Here is a 25,747-nt window from a genome sequence, read left to right on the forward strand (position 1 = left end):
TTACTATATATTGTGGCCCCTGCCTTCCCCTGCACCAAGCCTGTGCCCACGACAGAGCATCTGAGGCACCTCTACAATGAAGAAATCTTCACAGGCTGTCCCGACTCTAATGTCACCTCCTTTTGACTCCAAAGCCAGCAGCTCAGCACCCATCCTTATCATGTCCAACATACTAAATAAAGTAACACTGATTCATATCTCCATCTTTTCTGCTCCACTGGGAACCTCAGTTCCGTGATGTCAGGGGTTTGATTTACTTCGTTACAGTATCTCCAGAGCCTACATCAATATCGAGTACATAGTAAGTATACAATCAATCAATAATTGTTTATAAAATAAATTTAAACAGTGCTATCAGAAAGTCATGATAAAATATCTTATATGAACATGTCATAAACGAAGGAATCAAGTACCAAAATGCTTTTTGTCTGTAAACACTGTTAGGCAATGTTTTAGCAAAAGCAAACTGACCTTCCTTGAATTCCTAATGAGTGTAATAACCATACTTCAGTCACTACTCAATGATCTAATGGTGCCTATATAGTAACAATTACACTCATCCATGATGCTGCAGAAAATATATATTCTATTTCAGCAGGCTCTTGTTTCCAAAACTAAGTAGTCCCAATTACTCTATTTTTTTAAACAGATTTTTGGTCTCTGCTCCCAATTACAGCATTCTTTTCCCCACTGGCAAATATGCCGCTTCTTGTCTATATAAACTAAAGGGATAAAACACTAGAAAAACAGTTAAAATGATGTTGAAGAAACATAGTTTTTAGTAAAGCTCTGAAAAACTTTTACATTGCACAAAGTGTGTGATCTTACAGCAACGCAGTAATGTCTATTTTAACTGCTCTGTAACAATGCAGGGAGCTGAAGCTTTCAAATAAATAAAAGCCACTTCACTCCCCTAGAAGAGAACACGAATGCTGCTGCTCTACTGCCCAATATTTAACAGACTGAAAATCTTGATTATGAGCACTTTTTTTCTAAAACTGGAAAACTGTATCATGTGGAAGTCTTAACTGACTGCTCTCTATTAATTTTATCCCAGGGTATAAAATTAAAGGAAAATAAATTACCTAAAGGATACATGTTTTTCCCAGAAATTGTAGTATTATAAAGCAGTTTATCTAAGTTGTTGGGTTTATCTGTACCTCTATTTTTGTTATTATGTATGTGGTATCCTGATCTCGTTCTAAAAAACAACTTAAATTAGTTTAAGTTGATGTTTTCCATTAATGTGACTTCAACACAAGCCTAAGATAAACATCTTACAGGCCCACCCTGTAGGTTCATGCCAACAAACACATCTGTGTAGGCTCCAAAACAGACGTTGTAAGGTGTAAACAGACTCAACTATACCCTTGAACTTATTATTTATAACCCAAAATTACTTCTGTAGCTGCAGAAAGTCGACAGTTCTGAAAGTGGCTGATGGATGTATGGAACTTCATTAGTACTTTTATACTTTTTCTTTTTCCTTTTTTTATTTTATTTTATTTTTTTTGAGATGTAGTCTCACTCTGCTGCCCAGGCTGGAGTGCGGTAGTGCGATCTCTGCTCACTGCTACCTCCACCTCCCAGGTTCAAGTGACTCTCCTGCCTCAGCTTCCAGAGTAGCTGGGATTGTAAGCGTTTGCCAACACACCCCGCTAATTTTTGTATTTTTAGTAGAAATGGGGTTTCACCATGTTGGCCAAGCTAGTCTTGAACTCCTGACCTCAAGTGATCCACCCACCTTGGCCACCCAAAGAGCTGGGACTACAGGCATGAGCCACCACAGCCAGCCTATTTATACATTTGTCACCCAGAAAATTTCTCTAAGTATAAAAAATCCTTTTTCTAATTGCACAGAATTCCTATTATCTAAATCATTTTATAACCACACATACTATAAAATACATTATATAATCAATATATCTAAATATTAGGTGTGTGTGGTTTTATGTGCACAGTGGGAATGTGACATTTGTATTTACATATTAATTAGCTGCATTTGCATTTATGAATTAACCACATGCAATTAAATAAACAATTGTTACTGCAATTTTTTCTTAGCAAAGTTGTCATCACAAAACATAAAATGAAAGTTACACACTTTAAAAATTATTCTTGCTCTAATTTGAGCCATCTTCTAAAATCCCAGTGGTTTTGCCCTTCCTAATAAAACTTGACTTAATTTTTAAACACTTAATCTACAATCTACTTTAATTTAAATGATTTTCATTAAAAATTTAATTTTAGAAGTACTCAATCCTCTTGATATTCTTTTCAATTAACAACTAAATATGGAATTGATATGCTCACAAATTAATTAGTGTTCAAAGAGTAAAGGGGAAATACATGGAAAAAGCATTCCTTTCATAATTAAAACCTGCTGGCATCAGAAATAGCTAGACCTGGAAGAAAAAAGACTTTCCCATTATGTCCTAGTTGAAGTTTATATATTATCCATCTTCCTAAGGTCCTTTATTTTATATCCCACTTAAGGTAAAATCATTTTTGTTCTTTAATATGAAGCCCAGATAAACATAAATACAACTGCTGTATTACTGTACAACAGAAGTAATGAGATTTCTATATGGGCAGATCTCATAAAAACAAATATGGTATAAACTGTGCTTCTCTGAAAGGCAGTCTACTTAATGCAATAAAATATTCAAACAAAGATCCAGAACATACTAAAATAATGGACCTAATCATTCTTTAAATGATTAATTTAAAAGGTTCTGGTTTCTAATAAATCTGAATGCTAAGTAGTAGGTTGTTAATTTGCCAAGATGGCAAATGTTGCCCCTATTGATATTTTCACCAAGTGGCATTTACTGCATTTGGTGAGAGGTGAGAGAGGAAGGGAGGGAAATGGAGGGGGATGGGGAGAGAGAAAGATAGAAAAGAGGGGGAGGAGGAAGAAGAGAGAAAGAGAGAGACAGAGACAGAGACAAACACTGGGGTGGAAATGGAAAAATATTACTATGACAGAAATGTCAAAATATTATTCTTTTATTGGATACAATTGAATTCAACTTTGTAAAAGTAAAATTTAAGCTGTATAAGTTTGACTGTACATACTGTTTAAGTATATATTATTAGTGTAAGTTTAAGCTCCTTAGTATAGAAGCTAGATGAAGCAGAGTTTTCACGAATAAGATTTCTTTAAGCCTACTTGTTGACTACAGTAAGTAATCTATAAAATTCCAGCATTCTAGGTAGGAGAAATAAGTCCCAGTGTTCTATAGCACTACAGGGTAACTATCATTAACAACAATTTGTGGTGTATTTTCAAATAGCTCAAAGAGTGGATTTCAAATGCTCTAACACAAAGAAATGATAAATGTTTGAAGTGAAGGACATGCTAATAATCCTCATTTGATCACAACACATTGTATACATATATTAAAATATCAATGTACCCCATAAATATATACAATTATTGTGTCAAGAATAATAAAAGTAAAAAATTAAAATGTTCAATTGTTACATGCTTCAAATTTTCAGCATTCTATGATTAACTTAATATTAAAATGACATACCTAAGTTGATGCTCCCTCAAGTTTGACAAGGCTTCCATACCATGTAAATAGGAATATACTATTTCCAGATCCTGTGTCAAAGAAAAGGATAGAAATTATTAGACTTGTCAGGAAAGGGGGTTTCTAAAATAAGTCACTATATCTACAAACTGAATTAAACTATGGATAGCTTTTTAAAAAATACATATTTTCTTAAGACATTAAAAATAAACATTATTAAAAGCTCAATTGTACAAATGTTGTCCATTACAACTGATTCCAGGATATGCACAAAACCTACTAAAATATAAAATAAAATGACAAACTTATAAAAATAAATTCCTCATAAATCGTTTTTTATCACCTGTTTCTGTCTTTTACATTAAAGTAGCAAGTACAAAGTTTTAACTTCAAAGTACATTTGTCAATACCATAGTTAAATTATTTTCTTAGTTAATATAAAATGAATGCTTGTTATTAACTGGTCACACTTAAAAATTGATATAAATTCAATTTTTTTCAATTCTTACCAAAATTACATCTTATAGAGATATTTAAGTTTAAATATTTTCTTTTAAAAAAGAAAACATGCCTTGTTTTTCCAGATCACATTGCAGTAAATAGGGAAAAAAAATGACTCAAATTTATTTATGAAAGTTCAGAAGAGGTAAAAATTCAAAGTCCTGTTTATATTCATATGTGACAAGCCAGAAAGGAGTTAGTATTTTAAGACTCTAATAATATCTAGGAGTCTAGGATTACACATAGTTTCTGACATCAAGAATATGAGGGATATTTACTCCTTTCTGAAACCTTAGACAAAATCTACAACAAATCTAAGAAATTTGTAAAATAATCCTCTCCTTTTCAAAGTGTTAACAGTTTTATTTACTAATAATTCACATACTATAAAACGTATCCTTTTAGAGTGAACAATTCAGTGGTTTCGTTGTACAATCCATCATCACTAATTTTAGAACATGTTCACCATCCCCAAAAAACAACTCCATACTCATTAGCAGTAATTCTCCATTCCCCCTTACTCCAAGCTCCTGACAACTACTAAACTACTTTCTGTTTCTATAGGTTTGCCTATTCCAGACATTTCGTGTAAGTGAAATTCCACAGTGGAATATATGATCTTTGGGGACAGCTTCTTTCACTTAGCACAATGTTTTCAAGGTTCATCCATGTTTTAGCATATATCAGTACTTTTCTTTTTATTGCCAAATATTATTTCATTGTAGATATATACTACATTTTGTTTGCCTGTTTATCAATTGATAGACATTTATGATCTTCCCTCTTTTTGGCTCATAGTTTCACCTATGAGTGAACCTGCTGATTCACATTATAACTCTGTGTTTGACTCTTTAAGGACCTGCCAAGCTGCTTTCCTATGTCACTGTAACCATTTTATAATCCCATAGGCAATGTATGAGGATTCCAAGCTCTCTACATCCTTACCAACACTTGTTATTGTCTCTCTTTTTATTTTAGTCATCTTACTAAGTGTGTAATAGTATTGATTTGCATTTCCCCAATGATTAAGGATGTTGAGCATCTTTTCACCTGCTTTTTTGTCCATTTATATAAATTCTTGGATAAGTGTCTATTCAAATTCTTTGTTCATATTTTAATTGGTTTATCTGCCTTTTTATCATTAAATTGTAAGAGTCCTTTATACATTCTGGATAGAAGGTCCTTATTCAAATGTATAATTTGTAAATATGTTCTCCCATTCCATGGACCATCTTTTTTACTTTCTTGATGGTGTCCTTTGAAGCACACAATTTTAATTTTGAAGTTCAATTTATTTTCTTTTGTTGCATGAGCTTTTTGAGTAATATTTAAGAAACCATTACCTAATCCAAGATCCCAATGATTTATTACTATATTTTCTTCTAAAAGTTGCATGGTTTTAGCTCTTACATTTAGGCCTATGATCCATTTTAATTTTCGTATACACTGTGAAGTAGGGGTCCAACATTATTATCACATGTGCATATCAGTTGTCCTGGAACCCTCTGTTGAAAAGACTATTCTTTACTACATTGAACTGTAATGGTATGCTTACTGAAAAATCAATTGACCATAAATAAAAGGGTTTAATTTCTGGACTCTCAATTCTATTCCACTGGTTTGTCTATCCTTATGCCTGTACCACGCTGTCTGGAGTAGACAGCTTTGGTAGTTAAGTTTTGAAACTGCGAATTGTGAGTGTTCCAGCCTTGTTCTACCCTTCAACAACAGGTTTTACTGGCTCTTTCAGGTGCCTTGCATTTTCAATCCTAATTTTTTTGATTAGCTTGTCAGTATATGCAAATGAGCCAGCTGGGATTTTAGTAGGGTTGCACTGAATCCGCAGACCAATTCGAGTAGTATTGCCATCTTAAAAATTCAAGTCTCCTGATCCATAACATGTGATGTCTATACATTTATTTAGGTCTTCTGTGATTTCTTTTAACATTGTTTCTGTACTTTTCAGTATACAGACCATACTCTCTTAGTTAAATTTTAATCCTTTTAATTAAGAAAAAAAAACTTTTTGTAGGCTGAGAACACTTAGGAACAATTAGAACCGTGTGAGAAACTGAATCTTACATAAGGACATAGATGACAATTCACAGAATAACTAGATAAGGAATTAGAAACCTTTTAAAGAAAGTACTAAGGCCGGGCATGGTGGCTCACGCCTGTAATCCCAGTATTTTGGGAAGCCGAGGTACACAGACTATTTGAGGTTAGGAGTTCGAGACCAGCCTGGCTAACATGGTGAAACCCCATCTCTACTGAAAATACAAAAATTTGCAGGGTGTGGTGGCATATGCCTGTAATCCCAGCTACTCAGGAGGCTAAGGCAAAAGAATCCCTTGAACCCAGGAGAAGGAGGTTGCAGTGAGCGAGATTGCACCACTGCACTCCTGCCTGGGCAAGAGTGAGACTGTGTCTCCAAAAAAAAAAAAAAAAACAAGAAGAAAAGAAAATACTAGGAAGCTTTTCAGTCTAAAATATTTTAGAGTATTTTAGTCCTTAAAACAATGTTATGGTATGTTAAGACATGATTTATAATTTTAAGTCATTCCAATTTAAAATTTATCAATATTAGAAACTTAAAATGTCAGCCTCATACAGACAACTTTCAAATAAAATGATGGCCTCTAATTTTATCCATTTATACTCTGATAAATAATTTCCAAGAAGCCTTTTAAAAGCTATTTAAAGACTGAAATGTAAAAATAGGTCCCATAAGTTCAATACCAATAAGAAAACTAAAACAAAATTGTTTCCTCTATCCAGTTAACGAAGTGTACATTCCTAAATCTAATAAACCCCTTCTTTAGAAAAACAATCAGGCTCCAATCATAATGTTCTATTTGCATTCAAGGAAAGCCAATAAAAATGTCCTAATGAAACATTTGTAATAAAAGATCCTTCTGGATAATCCTAAAGTTCACCATTCTAGTTTAAATATTATGAATTTGTATGTTACTTGAAGTCATCAAATAGTACAGAATGACTGTCTTCCCGGCCAGGCATGGTGGCTCACACCTGTAATCCCACCACTTTGGGAAGCCAAGGCAGGTGGACGACCTGAGGTCAGGAGTTCAAGATCATTCTGGCCAACATGGTGAAATCGTGTGTCTACTAAAAATACAAAAAATTAGCCAGGCGTGGTGATGCGCGCCTGTAGTTCCCAGCTACTCAGGAGGCTGAGGCAGGGGAATTGCTTGAACCCGGGAGGCGGAGATTGCAGTAGGCTGAGATTGTGCCACTGCACTCCAGCCTGGCAACAGAGCGAGACTCCACCTCAAGAAAAAAAAGACTGTCTTCCCATTTCTGAGGAGCTTATATTCTGACTCTAATATTAAAGTCTTACATTGTTTTCACTAAATTACCTGTCAACTTGTTATCATCTGCCCAAGGCCTAAAACTGATTTTATCTAAGCAAAAAGACTATTTGCATTCATTTAACCATCAAGAATAAACAAATTCACCCTGATCAAAAAAGTGTATTTGGAAAAGTATTAGAAAGAAATAAAATTTTTAAAAGCTATTTCTGGAAAGGGCGGCAAAGTCTAAGAAACACAGTAGAAGCAAGAATTTGGAAGCCTCCAGACAGAATCAAAGAACAGCCTTAAGGCCTTAAAACAGAACAAAAGACCTTGAAATAATCAAGTTTCTACTTCAACTAACCCAAGAAAAATCAAAGATAAAAAGCTAGCTCACTGATCAAGTAGCACTTTATTAATCTGTTGCTTTTCGACATTATGGAGTTTCATAGTTGTATAAGGGCCATGCTCTTATACAAATTATGTCACACACATTATGTTAGTGTGATATACATGGATTTAACAATTTTGAGTATGAATGTATACTTTGAATAATAACCATTATTTATCTTAATTATAACATACAAATTAAATAAGATTGTTGATTAGTTAATAAAAATGTAAAGAATGGAATATTATCACCTACAATTCACTGACATAAATGAACGAATCAGGGAGTCGTTCCTGAGCCTGTACCATAAACCTAGGAGACAGACATTACACCTTACTGCATGAACAGACTTAAAAAGCAGTTTTTCTGTCTATATGTACCTGCATAAATAAAACATTCATATCTCATATAATCATGATTTTTAGGGGGTACTTTCGAATGTGTCATTATTCAAGCAATATACAACCAGAAAACCTTGTGTAGTAACTGCTTCGTTTTGTATTTTATATATCAAACCAGACTATAAACTTCTTAAATGAATTCAATTACATTCAGAGTTTCTTCTGTTGCTCTTACAGTACATCATCCCACAAGAAACTTGTTTTAAACTTGTTTTAAATGGTCTGTGCCACAAGCAGCCTATGAACTGGGGGAAAAGACTACATGATTCCGCTGTTATAGACACAATTAGAGGGCTTTACAGATAGACACCATGTAAACTTGAGACTTCTTAGTTATATTAACAGGAATGGCAGGCAACATATAAGTAATGTTTCACTACGTAATATGAACTTGACCAATGTGGATTTTGGTATGTAGGAAAAAACAGAGAAATTATGGCAAAGATATCAAGAAATCTCTGCTCTCAGACCCTGAAAAATGAAAGAAAGTTGACTAGAGATAAGCAAAAGACACACAAACCGAAGGAAGGAGGAATCTGTGTTTAAGCTTTTCTTAAATCAGGAGGTCAGCAGCCAAATATTAGTTACCATAGATCGCATAAACAACAAAAAGCAAAAAGGAAAACAAGTTTTCTTGTCCTTTCCTAAAAGCAAGCAGGACTAAGCAATGTCTTGAAACAGGAAGATTTGAAATGAAAGGCAATGTGTGCCTATCAACTTTTTCTACCTTCTCACTAAGTGTCAAGAGACCTCACATTACCCAAGCCCCATATCAGCTCACTATGCCCTGGTCTAAGAATTAAAGGCAGGCAATCTGAACACAATCAGTAGGAACCCTTAAAACTTGTACAAGAACTGTCTGTCGGCATTTGTACTTCCATAGTCCAAACAAATCTCCAAGTGGTATGAGATTTCAGGCAGCACAACCAAGAGAAATGAAATCTACCAGGAGTGTAAGGGAGGAGATTTGGGGCATGAAAGGCCACTGCAAAACAATCCAGCTCTGCCCTGCCCAGGAGCTACCCCCACTCCTTTCCTGCCCGTAGTGGTCACTCCTATTTCTCCTCCTTCACTTCTCACACAGAAGTTTCAACCTTTATTTCCCCTTAGTTGTTGGCTTTTATTAAAATAATTAGTTGGCATGGAATTGCCTCTACCAGCAAAAAAACAAAAAGGCAAGTGAGTAAGAATGGGGTGCTGAGAAGTCCCGCTCCTCAAACCAACCTGAAATGTGCAACCGTCAGTGAAAACCAATGGCTGTACATCACAGAGCAAGACTTTTCTCTTATTAAGATGCACAAAGAAATGTATGGCCTTCAGGGAGTTTCACTTTTAGAATCTTCTTTTCTCTATGCAAACAAGAAACATTCATAGAAGGACATTTCAACCAACAACTACAGAAAAAAAAACATGCTGAAATGTTAAATTACCTAGAGTATCTCAACGTCCATTTTGGTCAAAAAACTATGACACACAAACTGAACAATTTCTAACCTTCCCAACTGCACTTCCTAAGACAAATGAAATTCACATGACTATTACTATTTTAAAGGACTCTAAAAAAAAAAAAAAAAAAAAAAAGTAAGCTATTTTTTCCCCAAAATTCTCTAGTCATTGAGCACAAACAGGAACATGTTGCTCTAACCAGGAAGCAGCATTTTTTAGAACAATAAGCCTTTCGTTTTACCCTAGGAAGGACATCCTTTTTTCAAAAATAGATGCTACTTGAAAGTAGACTGAGGTTATAAAACCATAGTAGCACAGTGGACAAAGATATTGACAGACCAATTGGAATAAAGCTTTCCCATGAAAAACAGACTCCCTTTTTTTGTCCCAAATGTAAACCAGATTCAAAACCCAAAAGCATCCTTTAAGTACTTTAGGAGAGTGACTGTTCACAACCTATCCAAAGTCAATCCTCTTGCTCAAAGTCTGTTAACATAATACATGCTAGGTCAGGCGTGGTGGCTCACGCATGTAATCCCAGCACTTTGGGAAGCAGAGACGGGTGAATTGCCAGAGGTCAGGAGCCCAAGACCAGCCTGGCTAACATGGAGAAATCCCTGTCTCTACTAAAAATACAAAAACTAGCCAGGCGTGGTAGTGTGCACCTGTAAGCCCAGCTACTTGGGGGGCTGAGGCAGGAGAATCGCTTGAATCTGGGAGGTGGAGGCTGCAGTGAGCCGAAATCACACCGCTGCACTCAAGCCTGGGTGACAGAGCAAGGCTCCGTCTCAAAAAGAAAAAAAAAAACATAATACATGCTAATGGGAAAGAAGTCAGAGGGAGAGTACCCCACATCCTGGGCTCTCTAATTTCTCCTAAGAGACTCATTCAGAATACATAACTGGCTTCATAGCAAACTTACAATTCACTTACAACTAGCTTTTAATTTCATTTGTTTGCAGCATTAAGATCTCGCTAACAATCTACAGTATGTCTTAATATGATTTTTGGAGAACTGAGAGCAGATTACTATTTCTCCACCTCCTCTCCCAACTGACTGCCCATACCATATGCTGGTGTGATCCCTCCTATCCTGTATAGACTCTTTGCTGCTTGGACACAACAAAAAAAAAAAAATGGGGTGGGAGGATTATGTTACACTGCACCATGAGAAAAAAGGCGTTATCTTTTTCCTTTAAAAGGGGTTTTGTTTCATATATGAAGCTACATATTTAACTGTATTTGGAACTGGATTGATTCCTTTAAAAAGCCTATCTTAATGGTCAAGGAAACTGAGGCCAAGACTGTGTCATAATTAGCAGGCCTGGGGAGGTTGAGGCCTAAGTGGTAAATGTCTACGAACTTAAACGTAAGGAGGAAGAGAAAGGAGCATCTTGCTTAAAGCAACACTAGTCACTGGATAAGAACTGTCCTGATGCCAACATATTCTTCCTTGTGGATCTATCAGAGAGAGGAACTTGGAAAGATAAAATGAAATTTATCCTTTTGGGCAAAACATCACTAGCAATGAATTGGACAGCTACATCTTGAACATGATTAATAAGGGGGTTAAAAGCTAGATTATCCAATGCTCAAATTCACGTCTATACCCAAATGGGGGAGGGGCAGAAAAGGGGAAGTTCTGCAAGTTTCATTATGTTTACTGATACAGTATGGTTAAGTGGATATGGTATGGTTAAGTTGCAGTGTTTTATTTAGGAGATCTCAAATACTTCTACACTAAAACATACAAAAGAGCTATCCTAAGAAGGAGAGAGACGTAATAAAAGGAATACAAGCTTTGGAGTCAGATGGGGCAGAGTTCAAATCCTGATCCCCAGCACTCCCTAAGTGTGTGATCCTGGGTTTGTTAGTGAGACCATATTTGCAAAACAAGGTGAATAATATCAATGCAACTAGGCTGTGTGGCTGAAATTACACATAGTTTCAGTACTGATAGTTTTATGGCACAATCAGATCCTGGAAAAAAAGGTGATTGAGTTTACTGCCAATGAGATCTGAATGCAAGCACAAGTAATCCTAAGAATATAAAATTTAAAATATTCCTGAGACACTTACTATGTATATCAGAATTTTTACAAATTAACGTATCCTTTTATGATGTGTCTGTATGCCAAAAAAAAGTCAAATTAATTCTTTTTGTTGTTGTTGTTATTTAATTTCATAATCATAAACTTAACTCTGTAATCCAGCTAGGCATGGGAGAGAACAAGGAAAACATGGAACCCAAAGGGAACTGCAGCAAGAGCACAAAGATTCTAGGATACTGCGAGCAAATGGGGTGGAGGGGTGCTCTCCTGAGTTACAGAAGGAATGGTCTGGTGGTTAAGATCAAACACAAGTCAAACTTATTCGAGTTGTCCACAGTCAGCAATGGTGATCTTCTTGCTGGTCTTGCCATTCCTGGACCCAAAGCGCTCCATGGCCTCGACAATATTCATGCCTTCTTTCACTTTGCCAAAGACCACATGCTTGCCATCCAACCACTCAGTCTTGGCAGTGCAGATGAAAAACTGGGAACCATTTGTGTTGGGTCCAGCACTTGCCATGGACATGATGCCAGGACCTGTATGCTTTAGGATGAAGTTTTTCATCTTCAAATTTCTCCCCATAGGTGGACTTGCCACCAGTGCCATTATGGCGTGTGAAGTCACCACCCTGACACATAAACCCTGGAATAATTCTGTGAAAGCGGGAACTCTTATAACCAAATCCTTTCTCTCCAGTGCTCAGAGCACGAAAATTTTCTGCTGTCTTTGGAACCTTGTCTGCAAACAGCTCGAAGGAGACGCGGCCCAAGGGCTCGCCGTCGACGGCAATGTCGAAGAACATGGTAGGGTTGACCATGGCCAGTAGTACAGGGCTTTCCTTGGTGGCAGCGTCTGCAAAGCCATGAATTCTTATAATACTTATAAAGGGCCCCTAAATTGTGTCTTTTATAAATCCAGATTTTTAGATTAGGTTTAAAGAGAAGTGTACCTGACATACATTTTATCACATCTGTTATAAATATACTTTCCAAATGACACTGGTATGAAATCTCATATCCTTAAGACCGAGAAAGAGGAGAATGGGGAAATTTTCCAATTTGAAAACAGTCACTTAATTTTTCTTCCAAGAAAGATTGGCTAGAAACTTCTTTAAGACTGGCAGAGCTGGACAACAAAGTATTTTCCTCTCTAATATAGGTTTATCTTCCATAGCTCAAGACTGTTTTACAACACTTAAAATGAAGTTGTTAAAAAAAAATTCTGCATGCATTCCATTAACATTTGGACCTATAGACTTAAAAACATTCCTTACAATATTTACACTTCACTCTTACAATTGTTTAAAATTATAAGAGGTTTCCCACAAGTTTCAGGTCACACTGGAGTTACTGAAACTGTCTTTGAAGATCTATTTAATTTAGCACGATGCTTGGATATTTTTTCATCTGTGTATAGTATTAGAAAACAAATTAAAATGTTGTATATATCTTCTTCTAAAATATATGCACACAACTGAAGTATCATTTGAATAAAACTTGTTATATTGAAGTAATTCAACATAACACATCAGTAGCATATTGTCAGGTTAATCCTTTTTAACATTTTTTGGCAGTATTTCCCAGAATGTACCCCACAGTACCTTGTCCTGTACAACACTGTATAGCATGTATTTCTGCCAGGTTCACAAACTACATTAAAGTTCATGCAGGAGAGGGACTAATAACTTTACCCACAAATTTCCCAAACAAGGTTAATGCTGTCTTCGTTGGAGGTGGGGGCAGAGGGTGCCTGTTACCTCCGGAGCACATTATCTGTTAACACTGTTTCTAGCACACCATGTTCAAACCACCTCGTTCCAAGGCTCCCCACACTGGAATGAAACCCAAACACCAACAACCTTTTGCACCCTTTCCACATGACCACCAGCAGTCTTTGGGTCCAGCCTAACACAAAGTCCCTCCAAACACTCTTCTGTCCTCCTCTGCTCCAAGAGCCCATTTAAAACTGGCAGTGAACACTTCCTTTCTGAGCTTCTAAGTTCTTACCACCTTGACCATTCACATTAGGCCCTTCACACGTGCTCTATGTGGTCACTTTAATAGTTTTGTATTTTATGTCCTCAATCAGAGAAGCACCTTGAACAAAGACACTCATCTCTTACATCTCTTTCTCAGCTCTGCATCTAGCAACGGACGGTGGATGTGCCGGGTGCAAAGAAAGAAAAGGGCAACATTCCTGCAGCGGTGGTGGTATGCACGACCTTAAGCACTCCCTGAGAACAGGGAGAGAAAGAAATGGAGGAAATACGTTTTCAATCTGGGTGTTACAGCTTCAGAAAACTCATACCTATACAGGCTGAAACAATTCTGTAAATAACCACAAGGTGGCAGACCGGACCAACCGTCCCTGGAACCCAAAAGCAGTCGCTGGTCTCACAAGCGATTCTACACAGAGATAGGGGTTTAAAGCATTCCTGAAGATGATCTCAAAAAATATGATGATTCCTTTCTCTTTGTGTCCCTAAAGACAAGGGGCAGGAAGTGGGGAACAAGTCCATCAGCACTCCTATTAAAACTGTGTAACTTCTATCATCCTTAGCAGGGAAATGTTTATTTTAAAATAGCCTCCCCACATCTTTGTAAAGCACCAGAGCAAATAAAACAAAAATGTCAGATCACCAGCATGCTGAGGTGCTTTGTGCATCCGAATCACTCATACCCCAGAGTTGCATCATCACATGCTTTTGAACAATGTAAGAAAAAAAAATCCATAGCAGACTGTATGGTTTTCAAAAAAAAAAAAATATATATATACGTATATATATACACACATATATATATACATATATATATATATTATTTTAGAGTTACAATAATTACTTTAACCCTAAATCATATGAAGGCAAAATACTGTTTCTGACCTTACTAATTTACACTCGAAAGAAAAACAATCTCCAAGGACTGTGATTTCAATTCAAATTCACGTCAAAGCCTGGGAAAACCCGATAATGATATTACTGGTCATGGCTGATAAGGCCCTCGTATATTTCGCCAGTCTCAGATTCTTAAACATTGTAAGACACACATATGGCTTAAACTTTATAAGACACATGTATGGCTGAGCGCAGCCAGACACGGAATCCCACAAATGGCTTGCTTGAGTCCAAGTTTGAAACCAGCCTGGGAAACACAGTGAGACCCCATCTCTATAGAGAAAAAAGAAAACAAAATTAGCCAGGCATAGCGATGCGCACCTGTGGTCCCAGCTACTGGAGAAGCTCTGGGGTAGAAGAATCACTTGAGCCCGGGAAGTTAAGGCTACAGTGTGCTATCAATGTGCCAATGCACTTCAGTCTGGGCAACAGAGCAAGACCCTATCTCCAAAAAAAAAAAAAAAAAAAAAAGCCCCTTTGTATGAAGAATTCTAGAGGTAAATTATAAAGACTCAAGTTGTTCCGTTTGTCTAAAACTTCCTCAGGTTTCTTTTCTAGAGGAAAAGATAAATCAATCAAAAATAAAATTTCCTCAAGTGTTTTCCACTGAAAAAGGCATTTTTTTAAACTGAGTTTTTGAACAATTCCTAAACTTGAGACAAAGGTGATTAGTAATTACCTCATTAATTAGCCATAAAAATTACAAAACAGACTTACAAATTACAACAAAACACTCTTTATCCCATTCGTCTTCTAATTCAAGTTGGTGTCAGGGAGCTCAAGAGCAGTCAAGTGTCAAGGGACAAGAGTTGAAGAAGGTACAAAGTACTTCATAAATTTGAAGGGACAGATGAAGTATCATCTATAATCTGCATTCTCAAAGAGTTGATCTCTCATTTGAAGAAAACACAAGGGTTAAATGATATAGTCACACCAGAGGCCAAAAGGCAGTTTTTATGATTACTAAATGGGTGTTTTGTTTAGCAAACTAAAATGCATACTAAGCACCATGCTCATTGTCATGTCCCAGGAGAAAATGATCCTGTAAGCAAGTTTCATTTGTGAAGTTACAATTTTTCATCAGAAGAAGCAACAGTTTAGTTTTCACCAAAAACTCATTTTGTTAACAAATAAGAAAATAGAAAGTGCCCAAGATCAGTCCGCAATTCCTGTTTTCAAGAGTCAGTATAAATATTTCCCCTTCAGAACAATATATTACACCACCAAGCCTACAGCTTCCCAGAATTCCCATCTCTCAGGCAGCAGAAATACATTTAACTAAAGATACCTTCGTTTTAAAAGTATCTTATTTTAATAGACTCTCAGACGGCAATATTTGTAGTCAAATTTTAATTTACATGTGTAGATTAACATACTATACTTGCACTGGTTTTCTCCATCAAAGTTAGCAGGCTGTGAATGATTACATTTAACATTTAAGTAAAACAACCAAAAACGTAAAGCAGCTGCATATACACATAGAGAACAGAGGCACGGACACACACTCTCTCTCTAATAAAATGATTCCTGAACTATCTTCGATTTCAATTAAAAAATAACATCAACCAAACACCTTCCCCCCAAATTCTCCTCTAACAATAGAGTTAAAACCTTCAGCCTGGTGTTCAATTCATTTCCCAAATACAGTCTGGCTCCTAGAAATCTTGCTGAGCTGGGGGTGGACAGACAGGGGCTGCTATACATCACTCCACTGAACTCCTATCTCTGCAACAAGGGGCCCTAGAGTCTGCACAAATCACCCTCAGGAAACCTCAAGTTTCTAATACCAACCTAATTCCAGAAGCACTATCAACAGCACTCATTTTGAACATTCACTGTACAAATCTCAACAGTCCTACAGTGGTAGAATTTAGACAGTCTTAATAAAAGCAAAGCAGAATAGGTCACTGAGGACACCAGTTCTTTATTGCCTCTTAGCAAAAAGGAAGTACTCTGTGAATGGAAGTAGGTTTTAAATATAGAAAATTTCATTGCAGCCATTTTTCTAGGACAAAAGACAAAAATAATTTGACATCTGTTTTTCCCATCTTGAATGTTTTACCAAGAGTCAACCACCAATAGTACTACTTATTCTCAAATTTTTTATTTCTCAAGAGGACAGGAGAAGCAAATGAGAATATTCCACATATATAATTAAAGCCTTCCACCTTTATTGGTCAGAAATGAGTTAAAATGCTAAAGAAATCTTAGGTCTGTTCAAAATTGATCTCTTTTAGACCTATCCATAAAAGGTGAAGGAGCAGAGAAGAGGAATAGTTTATCCAATCAGATAAACATTTAGGGAAAGGGTGCAGAGGAGGGCAGTTACAGAAAATGTGCATTACTGAATTTCAAAGAAGAACCAGAGACTTAAAAATATGTAAAAATATGTATTTTCTAATCAAGTGCTCCACTAGAAGGGACAGCAAGTTAATTATAGTTTCTGAAGTATCTCACCTTTCAATACATGTTTTGAATTCTCCCTTGAAGCTAAGAATCTCACTTTATTTATCCTACTAATAACTGCTTTACCTCCCCCACTTAAAGAGGAAGTAGCATGCATGCATTACAGCTTAAAATTGTACATGTGTACATTTGATTTATATGACAGACTCCATCACATTCATAAACAGACCTTTACCTTCATAACATCAATACTCTGACATCCTATCCCCAACATCTAAAGCCCTCCCATCATCATTACCAAGATTCTCCAGAAATCAGAAGGAAGCAAAGAGGCCTTGGGGTGGTGAGAATGAACATCCTATGAAGTCAATTACTGCGGAGCAGCCATCACAATCAGAACGGAAGATGAATAGGGAAGGTAGGAAAATGGTTCCCAACTTCACATTTCCTAAAATACTTGTGCATAACTTAAAACGTGTGTTGCCTCAGAGCCAGTGTTATAAAAGGTGGTTGGGTTTGTCTATCAGCTACTGCATCTGAGAACTACAGGACCCATACAGGAAGAAGGAAAAGGAAGCTATAAAATATTTTCTTGGTAAAATATTTCAAAGAAGTCTAGTGAAAAGGTTCCAAATGTAGATCCACCAGAGAATTCTCACTAGTGTGTGGAAAAATAAGAGAGTAAGGACAAGTTGAGATCCTTGATAAGCTTAATGTATTCCATTTAAAGAATTCTCCTTTATTTATGGGATTGTAACCTTCCCTTTTTTTTTCTCTTATAATGTCATTACTTGAAATTATATTGCTACTAGTTAGTAGTTCACTGTTTTATCTAATATCCTCAATAGAAGAAATGTTTTAAGTTGCCTACCTTATTTTGGTGCTCTAACTCTTGAATGGTAGTATGAAGGGCAATGGTCTTGGCTTGATGAAAATCCAAAAATTTGGGACACTTGTCTCTGACATGTACCTAAGCAATCTTAACTGAATGAGGTGACTGCAAAGTTGCAGAATTATTTACCTTTTACTTCCAGCTCTTATTCTCTACCAAAACTTTGCAGAAAAAAAAAGTATTCTAGGTGTTTTGACCCTCTCCCACGAAAGATTTAAAAAAGAAAAAAATTTAAGAGACACTCCTTTTACATTAAAGATATCTCTAAAACTACTAGTGGAACTCTGGGCCTTGGTATAGAATGAAAAATTCACAAATTTTTCATTTGCGATGCTGTAGGAAGATGTTGTGGACAGAACAGGCAATCAGACTGTAGGAAGATGTTGTGGACAGAACAGGCAATCAGAGTGCACCTTTCCAGGCAATTCCCCTGTATACTCTCTGCTTGCCAGGCCACTAGGCTAAGATGAGTCACTTGAGCAACACTGACTGAGTTCAATATCTGACTGCCATTTACCAGCTTGGCATCCCTGAACAAGTCACTCAACCTCTCTGTGGTTCAGTCTCTCCACCCGTAAAATAGGAATAATAACAGTATCTAAGACCTGGAAAGTGAATCATCAGGACCTTGACACTTTCTTTTGTGAGCACTGGCATGTGGAACATTACTGCTGTTCAATTTAAAGGTAATTTTGAAAATCTAAGGGAGAGGGGTGCCTCAGGGTGAAGGAGGTTATCAGTAACTCTTTGGCTTCTGCCAAAATATGTCAGGCTGCAGAGATTTCCTACAATATACTCAAAATAGCATTTTAGTTTTTCTTTTTTGTTTTCTTACTTAGATAATTTCTGGTCTTAAAGTAAAATACAATGATGCAACACTCTAATAGTAGACAGCTTAAGAAGTAGACAAGGGAACAGAACAGAGAGATTAGAATTAAATCCACCATTTATAGTAACTGAATCTCAACAAAGGTAGCAAGAGCACAATGCGGGAAAGAACAGTCTCTTCAATAAATAGTGTTGAGAAAACTGGGTATCTACATGCAGAAGAATAAAATTAGACCCTTATTCACACTATACACAAAATAAACTCAAAATAAAGGCTTAAACGTAAGACCTGGAACTGTAAAACTAATAGAAAACATCTGAAAAGTTCCATGACATTGGTCTGGGCAACCATGTTCTGGAAATGACACCAAAAGTACAGGCAACAAAATCAAAAATAGATGAATGGGATCACATCAAACTAAAAAGTTTCTGCATAGCCAGGAAAACAGTTGGGCTACAGAGACAACCTACAGAACGGGAGAAAATAAAGTCGACCCTCAGTATCCATGAGGGGTTGCTTCCAGAACCCGTCCCCGAGGATTTTCCATATATAAAATGGCACAGGGTTTGCATGTAGCCTATGCACATCCTTCCATATACTTCAAATCATCTCTAGATGACTTACCATATCTAATGCCATGTAAATACTATGTGAATAGTTGTTGTTATACTGTATTGTCTTTTTATTGTATTAGTTTTTATTGTTGTATTGTTCATTGGTTTTTTCTTTTTTTGAGACGGAGTCTTGCTCTGCCGCCCAGGCTGGAGTGCAGTGGCCGGATCTCAGCTCACTGCAAGCTCCGCCTCCTGGGTTTACGCCATTCTCCTGCCTCAGCCTCCCAAGTAGCTGGGACTACAGGCGCCCGCCACGTCGCCCGGCTAGTTTTTTGTATTTTTTAGTAGAGACGGGGTTTCACCGTGTTAGCCAGGATGGTCTCGATCTCCTGACCTCGTGATCCGCCCGTCTCGGCCTCCCAAAGTGCTGGGATTACAGGCTTGAGCCACCGCACCCGGCCTGTTTATTGGTTTTTTAAAAAATATCTTCGATCCATGGTTCGTTGAACCTGCAGGTACAACCTAAGTATATGGAGGGCTGACTGTGTAAACCAGACATCTGATAGGGGGTTAATATTCAAAATATATAAGAAAAACAACTCGACAGCAAAAAAAACCACAAGTAACCCAATTAAAAAATAGGAAAAGGAACTGAATAGACATTTCTCGAAAGACTACAAATGGCCAACAGGTATATGTAAACATGTTCAAGATCACTAATCATCTGAGAAATGCAAATTAAAACCACAATGATAAAACCTCACACCTGTAAGAACGGCTGTTTAAAAAAAAAAAAAAAAGGGGATGAGCATTGAAGAGGATGTGAAGAAAAGAGAAATTCTCACTGCTGATGAGAATGTAAATTAGTGTAAATTAGTATATCCATTATGGAAAAGAGTATGGAGGTTCCTGCAAAAAAATTAAAAATAGGACTACCATATATGATCATGAGGTCCCACTACTGCCTATATATTCAAGGAAGTGAAATCACTATGTTGAAGAGATGCCTGCACTCCCATGTTCACTGCAGCATTATTCACGACAGCTGAGATATGGAATCAACCTAAATGTCCCTCAATGGATGGATGAAGAAAGTGTGGTATGTATGTGTAACAGAATATTAGCCTTAAAAAAGAAAGAAATCCTATCATTTATGACAATATAGATGAACCTGGAAGACATGTTAAGTGAGATAAGCCAGGCATACAAAGACAAATACCCTGTGATTTCATCAATATGTAGAATCTAGAGAAGCTGAATTCACAGGAGTAGAGAGTTCCCACAGTGGTGACCAGGGGCTGGGGAGGACGGGACTGCTGGGGAGACTTTGATCAAATGATACAAAATTAGCTAGGAGGAATAAGTTTGAGAGATCTAAGGCACAACATGGTAACTGTAGTTTACAACAATATATTATATTCTTAAATCACTAAGTAAATTTTTAGTGTTTTAACCACAAAAAATAAGTTGAGGTAATATATATGTTAATTAGCTCAATTTGGCTATTCCACAATGTATGCATATTTCAAATCACGTTGTACACCTAAATACCTATAATTTTTATGTATCAATTTTTAGAATAAACTTTTAAAAAGAAGAGAACAGCAGAATTTGACATGTAATCAAGAGTATTTAATTAAACACACATATTTTTCCTAATACAAATGACAACTTCTATTTAGTCTCAAATTTCCATATAGATTCGGAGTTGAGGGGGATCCAAAATCTGTTCAGATGCTATCCTTTCCCTCCATTTGCAGTTCACTGGTAAATTCAAGATATGGAATACTTGCTCTGTGCAAAGCACTGTGCTGGGATGTTGCCTCGGAGATACAAAGGTTGGTACAATATACTCTGGCCCTCAAAGAAACTTAGTTTGCTAGAATAGATAAAAGGTTCTCACAAATGGCCACAATGCAAGATAGAAATTCAATTATGAATCACAGTTGTCAGAAGACAAGTTTTCTTACTCCCCAATTCACAAATGCTTTCTTCCACTCTACCACTGCTGCCTGATAACAAAACTTCTATATCCTATCACACACAGTCTTCTAGCCTTTCATCCTCAAGCTACCTACAAAGCAATTATATAAAAAATAATAAATACCTATAACTTCTCATTCTTCCATTGGCAAACTGTTACTGAGTACCTGCTATGCATAATGAAAAGCGACCGTATCCTACATGTAGCATCAGGTCCTTTTATCATTAGAAAAGAGGTGTTATTTTCAAAGTATATCTTTTAGTGAGTTATTTAAATTTATGACAGTTCAATAATAATTTAATATAAAGTGATGTCTTCTGCCAAAAAGTACTAATAAATCTGCATGCTCCTGGGGATGAAACCCAACTTGGCAGAATCACCAGCTGTGCTGAACCACATGTGGGGCCTGGCCACCCGGCATCCAGTCTGCCTCCTTTGCAAAGAACTAGGGAGGGAAAATAAAAATAAAAAGAGGAGGCTAAGGATGGATTTATCTCGTGTATGTTGACTGGTCATTCACTGTAAAGTTCTGGCTATTAAATGTATGCAGGTACATTCCTTTTGTCCATTTTCTCAACTATCCAGTTACTATATAACTTTTGGGAATCTGATCTTTGCCCCTAAATTTACTGAAATTTGTTTCTACAAGATCACCAGTGATCTCTTTAAAGCAAATCCTTTTTCTTCTTGGGCCAAGAATAGTGCCAAGCTCTATTCTAGATGGCAGGAACACACTAGCATATAAAATAGCCAAAACCACTGTCTTTTCTAGTAAGACAGACAATATTAAATAAAGCATTTTTTAAAATTTGACACAAGAAGAAAAAAATCACAAAAGGAAAGGGTATGAAACTTCAGGAAGGCAGCCAGTGCTGTGTGGCCTTGGAGCTTCCCTGGCCGGACATGGGCTCTGCAGGCTGCACCAGGCTCTGCGCTCTCTCCATGTTAGGTACTCCCAGGGCTGGTCTTTGAACGGTCATTGTTCTTCATAAGGATCCTTATGAAGGATCGCATCTATTCTCACCCTATCTTTACAACTGACTCCTGGACTCTGACTTTTCTTACAAACCACCACAATTCCCAGCTGATTAGTTACCATTTAAAGCTGCCGAAGCGTCATTTCAAATGGTAACTAAACTCCACACTAAATTTCCCCCAAAAAACCAGCCAAACATTTAAATTTCTCTACTTCTGGTGCCCACACCAGTGTCCCAGCTATTCCCGTGAAAACCACGTAGGAGTTTTCAACTTAGTTGCTACTTGTAGCAACTATTTTCTGTTTTTTTCACACATTTAATTAGTCGTGTATTTTTTTTTTTTTTTTTTAATCCTGCTAAGTCTCCTGTCATACTTCTTTTTTTCATTTCTATTTCTATCCCACGGTCATTTCGGGGTCTTCTCTTCTTCCACCATGTACAACATAAACCAAGTAAAGGACCCCAAGTCATTTTTTAGGCGGTTGCCCTACCCTGCCGGAATACATCCATTGATCACCAAATTTCAACTGTTACACGGGCACATCATCATGCAGCATCTGAGGTCTATTTCAGTGTTTGCCCACATCAGCATCCACTGCCCAATCCATCCTGATGGGCAACTCAAGTCACATCCTCTGAGAAACCTTTTTGGACCACTCTATCGTGTTCTCCCCTTCTCTAATCTCATCAGCATTTACTCATGTATCACAAATAGGGAAGTTATCATATGTTCATTTTTATTGTCAGCTTTTTAAATGTATGTATGAAATACCTGTGGAAACAAGACAATATAGACACTACTCAATAAAGACTGTATTGCTCCTCTACAGGGACCATACCCTACACTTCTTTTTACTCCCCACAATCCCTAGGAAACTGGATTCTGGAATTCTGGAACTCAAGGGGCAGAAAGTTCTGTAGCAATGGCTGTGTTAACTTCTCTAGGTTAACTACAAAGTAGATCAACAAAGCAATGAGACTAAAATCCCACAGCAGAGGTAAAAATGCATGTCTGATCAATATTTATTATCTGCAAAGCAGTACATTTCCTCTAGAAGCACTCACCCCTCACCCCACAGGCCTCCACCACACCCTGTCTCATTGCCAGAGCCCTGAGGGTTTGCTCAGTTTTGATTTATGCCTCTGCCCTTTTCCTTACTTTTTTTTTTTTTTTTTTTTTGGAGATGGAGTTTTGCTCTGTCTGTTGCCAGGCTAGAGTGCAGTGGCGCAATCTCGGCTCACTGCAACCTCCGCCTCCTGGGTTCAAGCAATTCTCCTGCCTCAGTCTCCCAAGTAGCTGGGACTACAGGTGCCCGCCACCACGCCTGGCTAATTTTTCTATTTTTAGTAGAGATGGGGTTTCACCACGTTGGCCAGGCTGGTTTCAAACTCCTAACCTCGTGATCCACCCACCTCGGCCTCCCAAAGTGCTGGGATTATAGGTGTCAGCCACCACTCCCGGCCCCTTTTCCTGACATCTTTGGAGCACTAATCCACATTTGACTAATCCCACTTCCTAATTTCTTATTTCATTGTTCAATGACTTTATATATATATATATATATATATATATATATATATATATATATACCTTTCTTTTATCCTCTGTGATTTCTTTTCACATTTTTCAAAATACCCATTGTTAGCTAGGCACAGTGGTTCATGCCTGTAATTGCAGCACTTTGGGAGGCCGAGGCTAGAGGACTGCCTGAGCCCATAAATTCGAGACCAGCCTGGGCAAAACAGGGAGACCTCAACCCTACAAAAACTAAACAAATTAGCTGGGGTAGACACTCCTAATTTAATTGGGGTAGACTCCTATAGTCTTCCCTACTCAGGAGGCTGAGGTGGGAGAATTGCTTGAGCCCAGGAAGTCAAGACTACAGTGAACTGTGATCCTGCTGCTGTACTCCAGCCTGGTCAACAGATTGAGACCCACTCTCTCAAAAAAAAAAAAAAAAAATCCACTGTTTACACAATTTGACTGATGTTCAACATCCAACATGCTTAAATGAAAATACCTGCTTCTATATTCAACCTGATATGAATTATTCACTAATGATAACCTGACTTCAAAAACCTTTAAGCGAAGAGAAGACACATTTAATTCTATTTACGTATACAGAGATATACAGATATAGATATAATTAAAGAAAATTATTACCAAAACATATCTGATCTGAATGATTTCCTCCAAGTTACAAATGTATTGACTTTAGGCCGGGTGCAGTGGCTCACACCTGTAATCCCAGCACTTCGGGAGGCCGAGGCGGGCGGATCACAAGGTCAGGAGATGGAGACCACCCTGGCTAATACAGTGAAACCCCATCTCTACTAAAAATACAAAAAATTAGCCGGGCATGGTGGCGAGCACCTGTAGTTCCAGTTACTCAGGAGGCTGAGGCAGGAGAACAGCATGAGCCGAGATCGCACCACTGCACTCCAGCCTGGGTGACAAAAGGAGACTCCGTCTCAAAAGAAACAAACAAACAAAAAAACCCAAAAAATGTATTGACTTTAAAATAAACATGAAAATGACCCAGGTAGGAAAAAATAGTTACTCTAGAAAGGATTAAAACTTTTTACCAGTTGTTATATTTTAATGTTCTATTTGTAAAGTAGTATTTAAAACAAGACTCCTTTGTAATGAGTCATCATTTAATTAATATCCAAATACCTTGAGAGCCCATAACAGTTCAACAAAACAGCTGGAAATCAAATATCAGAGATAATTACTCACAGCTGGCTTTATTCAACTGATGTCATATTAAATGAACTTATCCTACAGACCTTTTCCCCTTCCCCAAAAAAGAAAAAAAAAAATTCTTTAAGAAACATAGAAGGCTCTTTGTGTGAGATTTTTTTTAAACGTGCAGAGAATATTCCACTACTAAAGATTTTCCAGAGTACGTTAAAGATTTTCAGCAGGAATACACTGCTGTATTTTATACCATCCTGTGTGCTTGCAATATTTTGAACTTTGTTTTTCTTAAATTTTTCTTAAAACTTAAACAAAAATAGCAAACTGAACTAAGTCACAAAATATGCTGGACATCTAAATTTTTATGATTCTTGCAGTCAGTTTACTATTTTGATATTGGGCTAAATTTATTATTTTTGTAGAGATGTCACATTTCAACAGCTTACTAATATAAACTACCAAACCAAAGTATTAGTTTCAAGCTTACTGTTTCAAACCATTATTTAAACCATTGTATTATATTGTGCCACCCAAGTTATATGAATGTATTCATATAAATGATCTATCAACAATAACTACCTATTATATGCCAGACACTGTGCTGATTGTTTTATATCTATTATCTCTAATTTCCATAAAATTTCACATGTAGATAATTTATATCTAATAATCACCAAAGGGAAAGATATCAAAGACAGTTTTCAAACTGCTACATACATACACTAACTCCATAAGCCAGGTTATTATTACCTGCTGCAGTAGAATTTTCAAATCCAAAATACAGGTATTTTCGTTTTCACTCCTCTCATTCATCCAAATTCATTCTTATATTCTCTCCCCTTCTCCTTCCTGTCTCTCCAGTTTAATAAGG

General features: G+C 36.9%; 1 protein-coding gene across 6 annotated transcripts in view; it reads right to left on the reverse strand.

Annotated features, from left to right (window-relative positions):
- RAPGEF2 (Rap guanine nucleotide exchange factor 2) overlaps window positions 1-25,747 on the reverse strand; it is a 262,493-nt gene that overhangs the window by 171,037 nt on the left and 65,709 nt on the right. For all 6 annotated transcript variants that reach the window (XM_023228378.2, XM_023228369.3, XM_023228352.3 and 3 more), the window contains exon 2: window positions 3,540-3,610. In XM_023228378.2, the coding sequence (XP_023084146.1) occupies window positions 3,540-3,577 (38 nt within the window). In that variant the 5' untranslated portion in view covers window positions 3,578-3,610. The remainder of the gene's footprint in view (window positions 1-3,539; window positions 3,611-25,747) is intronic.

Source organism: Piliocolobus tephrosceles, chromosome 3, assembly GCF_002776525.5.
Source record: "Piliocolobus tephrosceles isolate RC106 chromosome 3, ASM277652v3, whole genome shotgun sequence".
NCBI lineage: Eukaryota > Metazoa > Chordata > Mammalia > Primates > Cercopithecidae > Piliocolobus > Piliocolobus tephrosceles.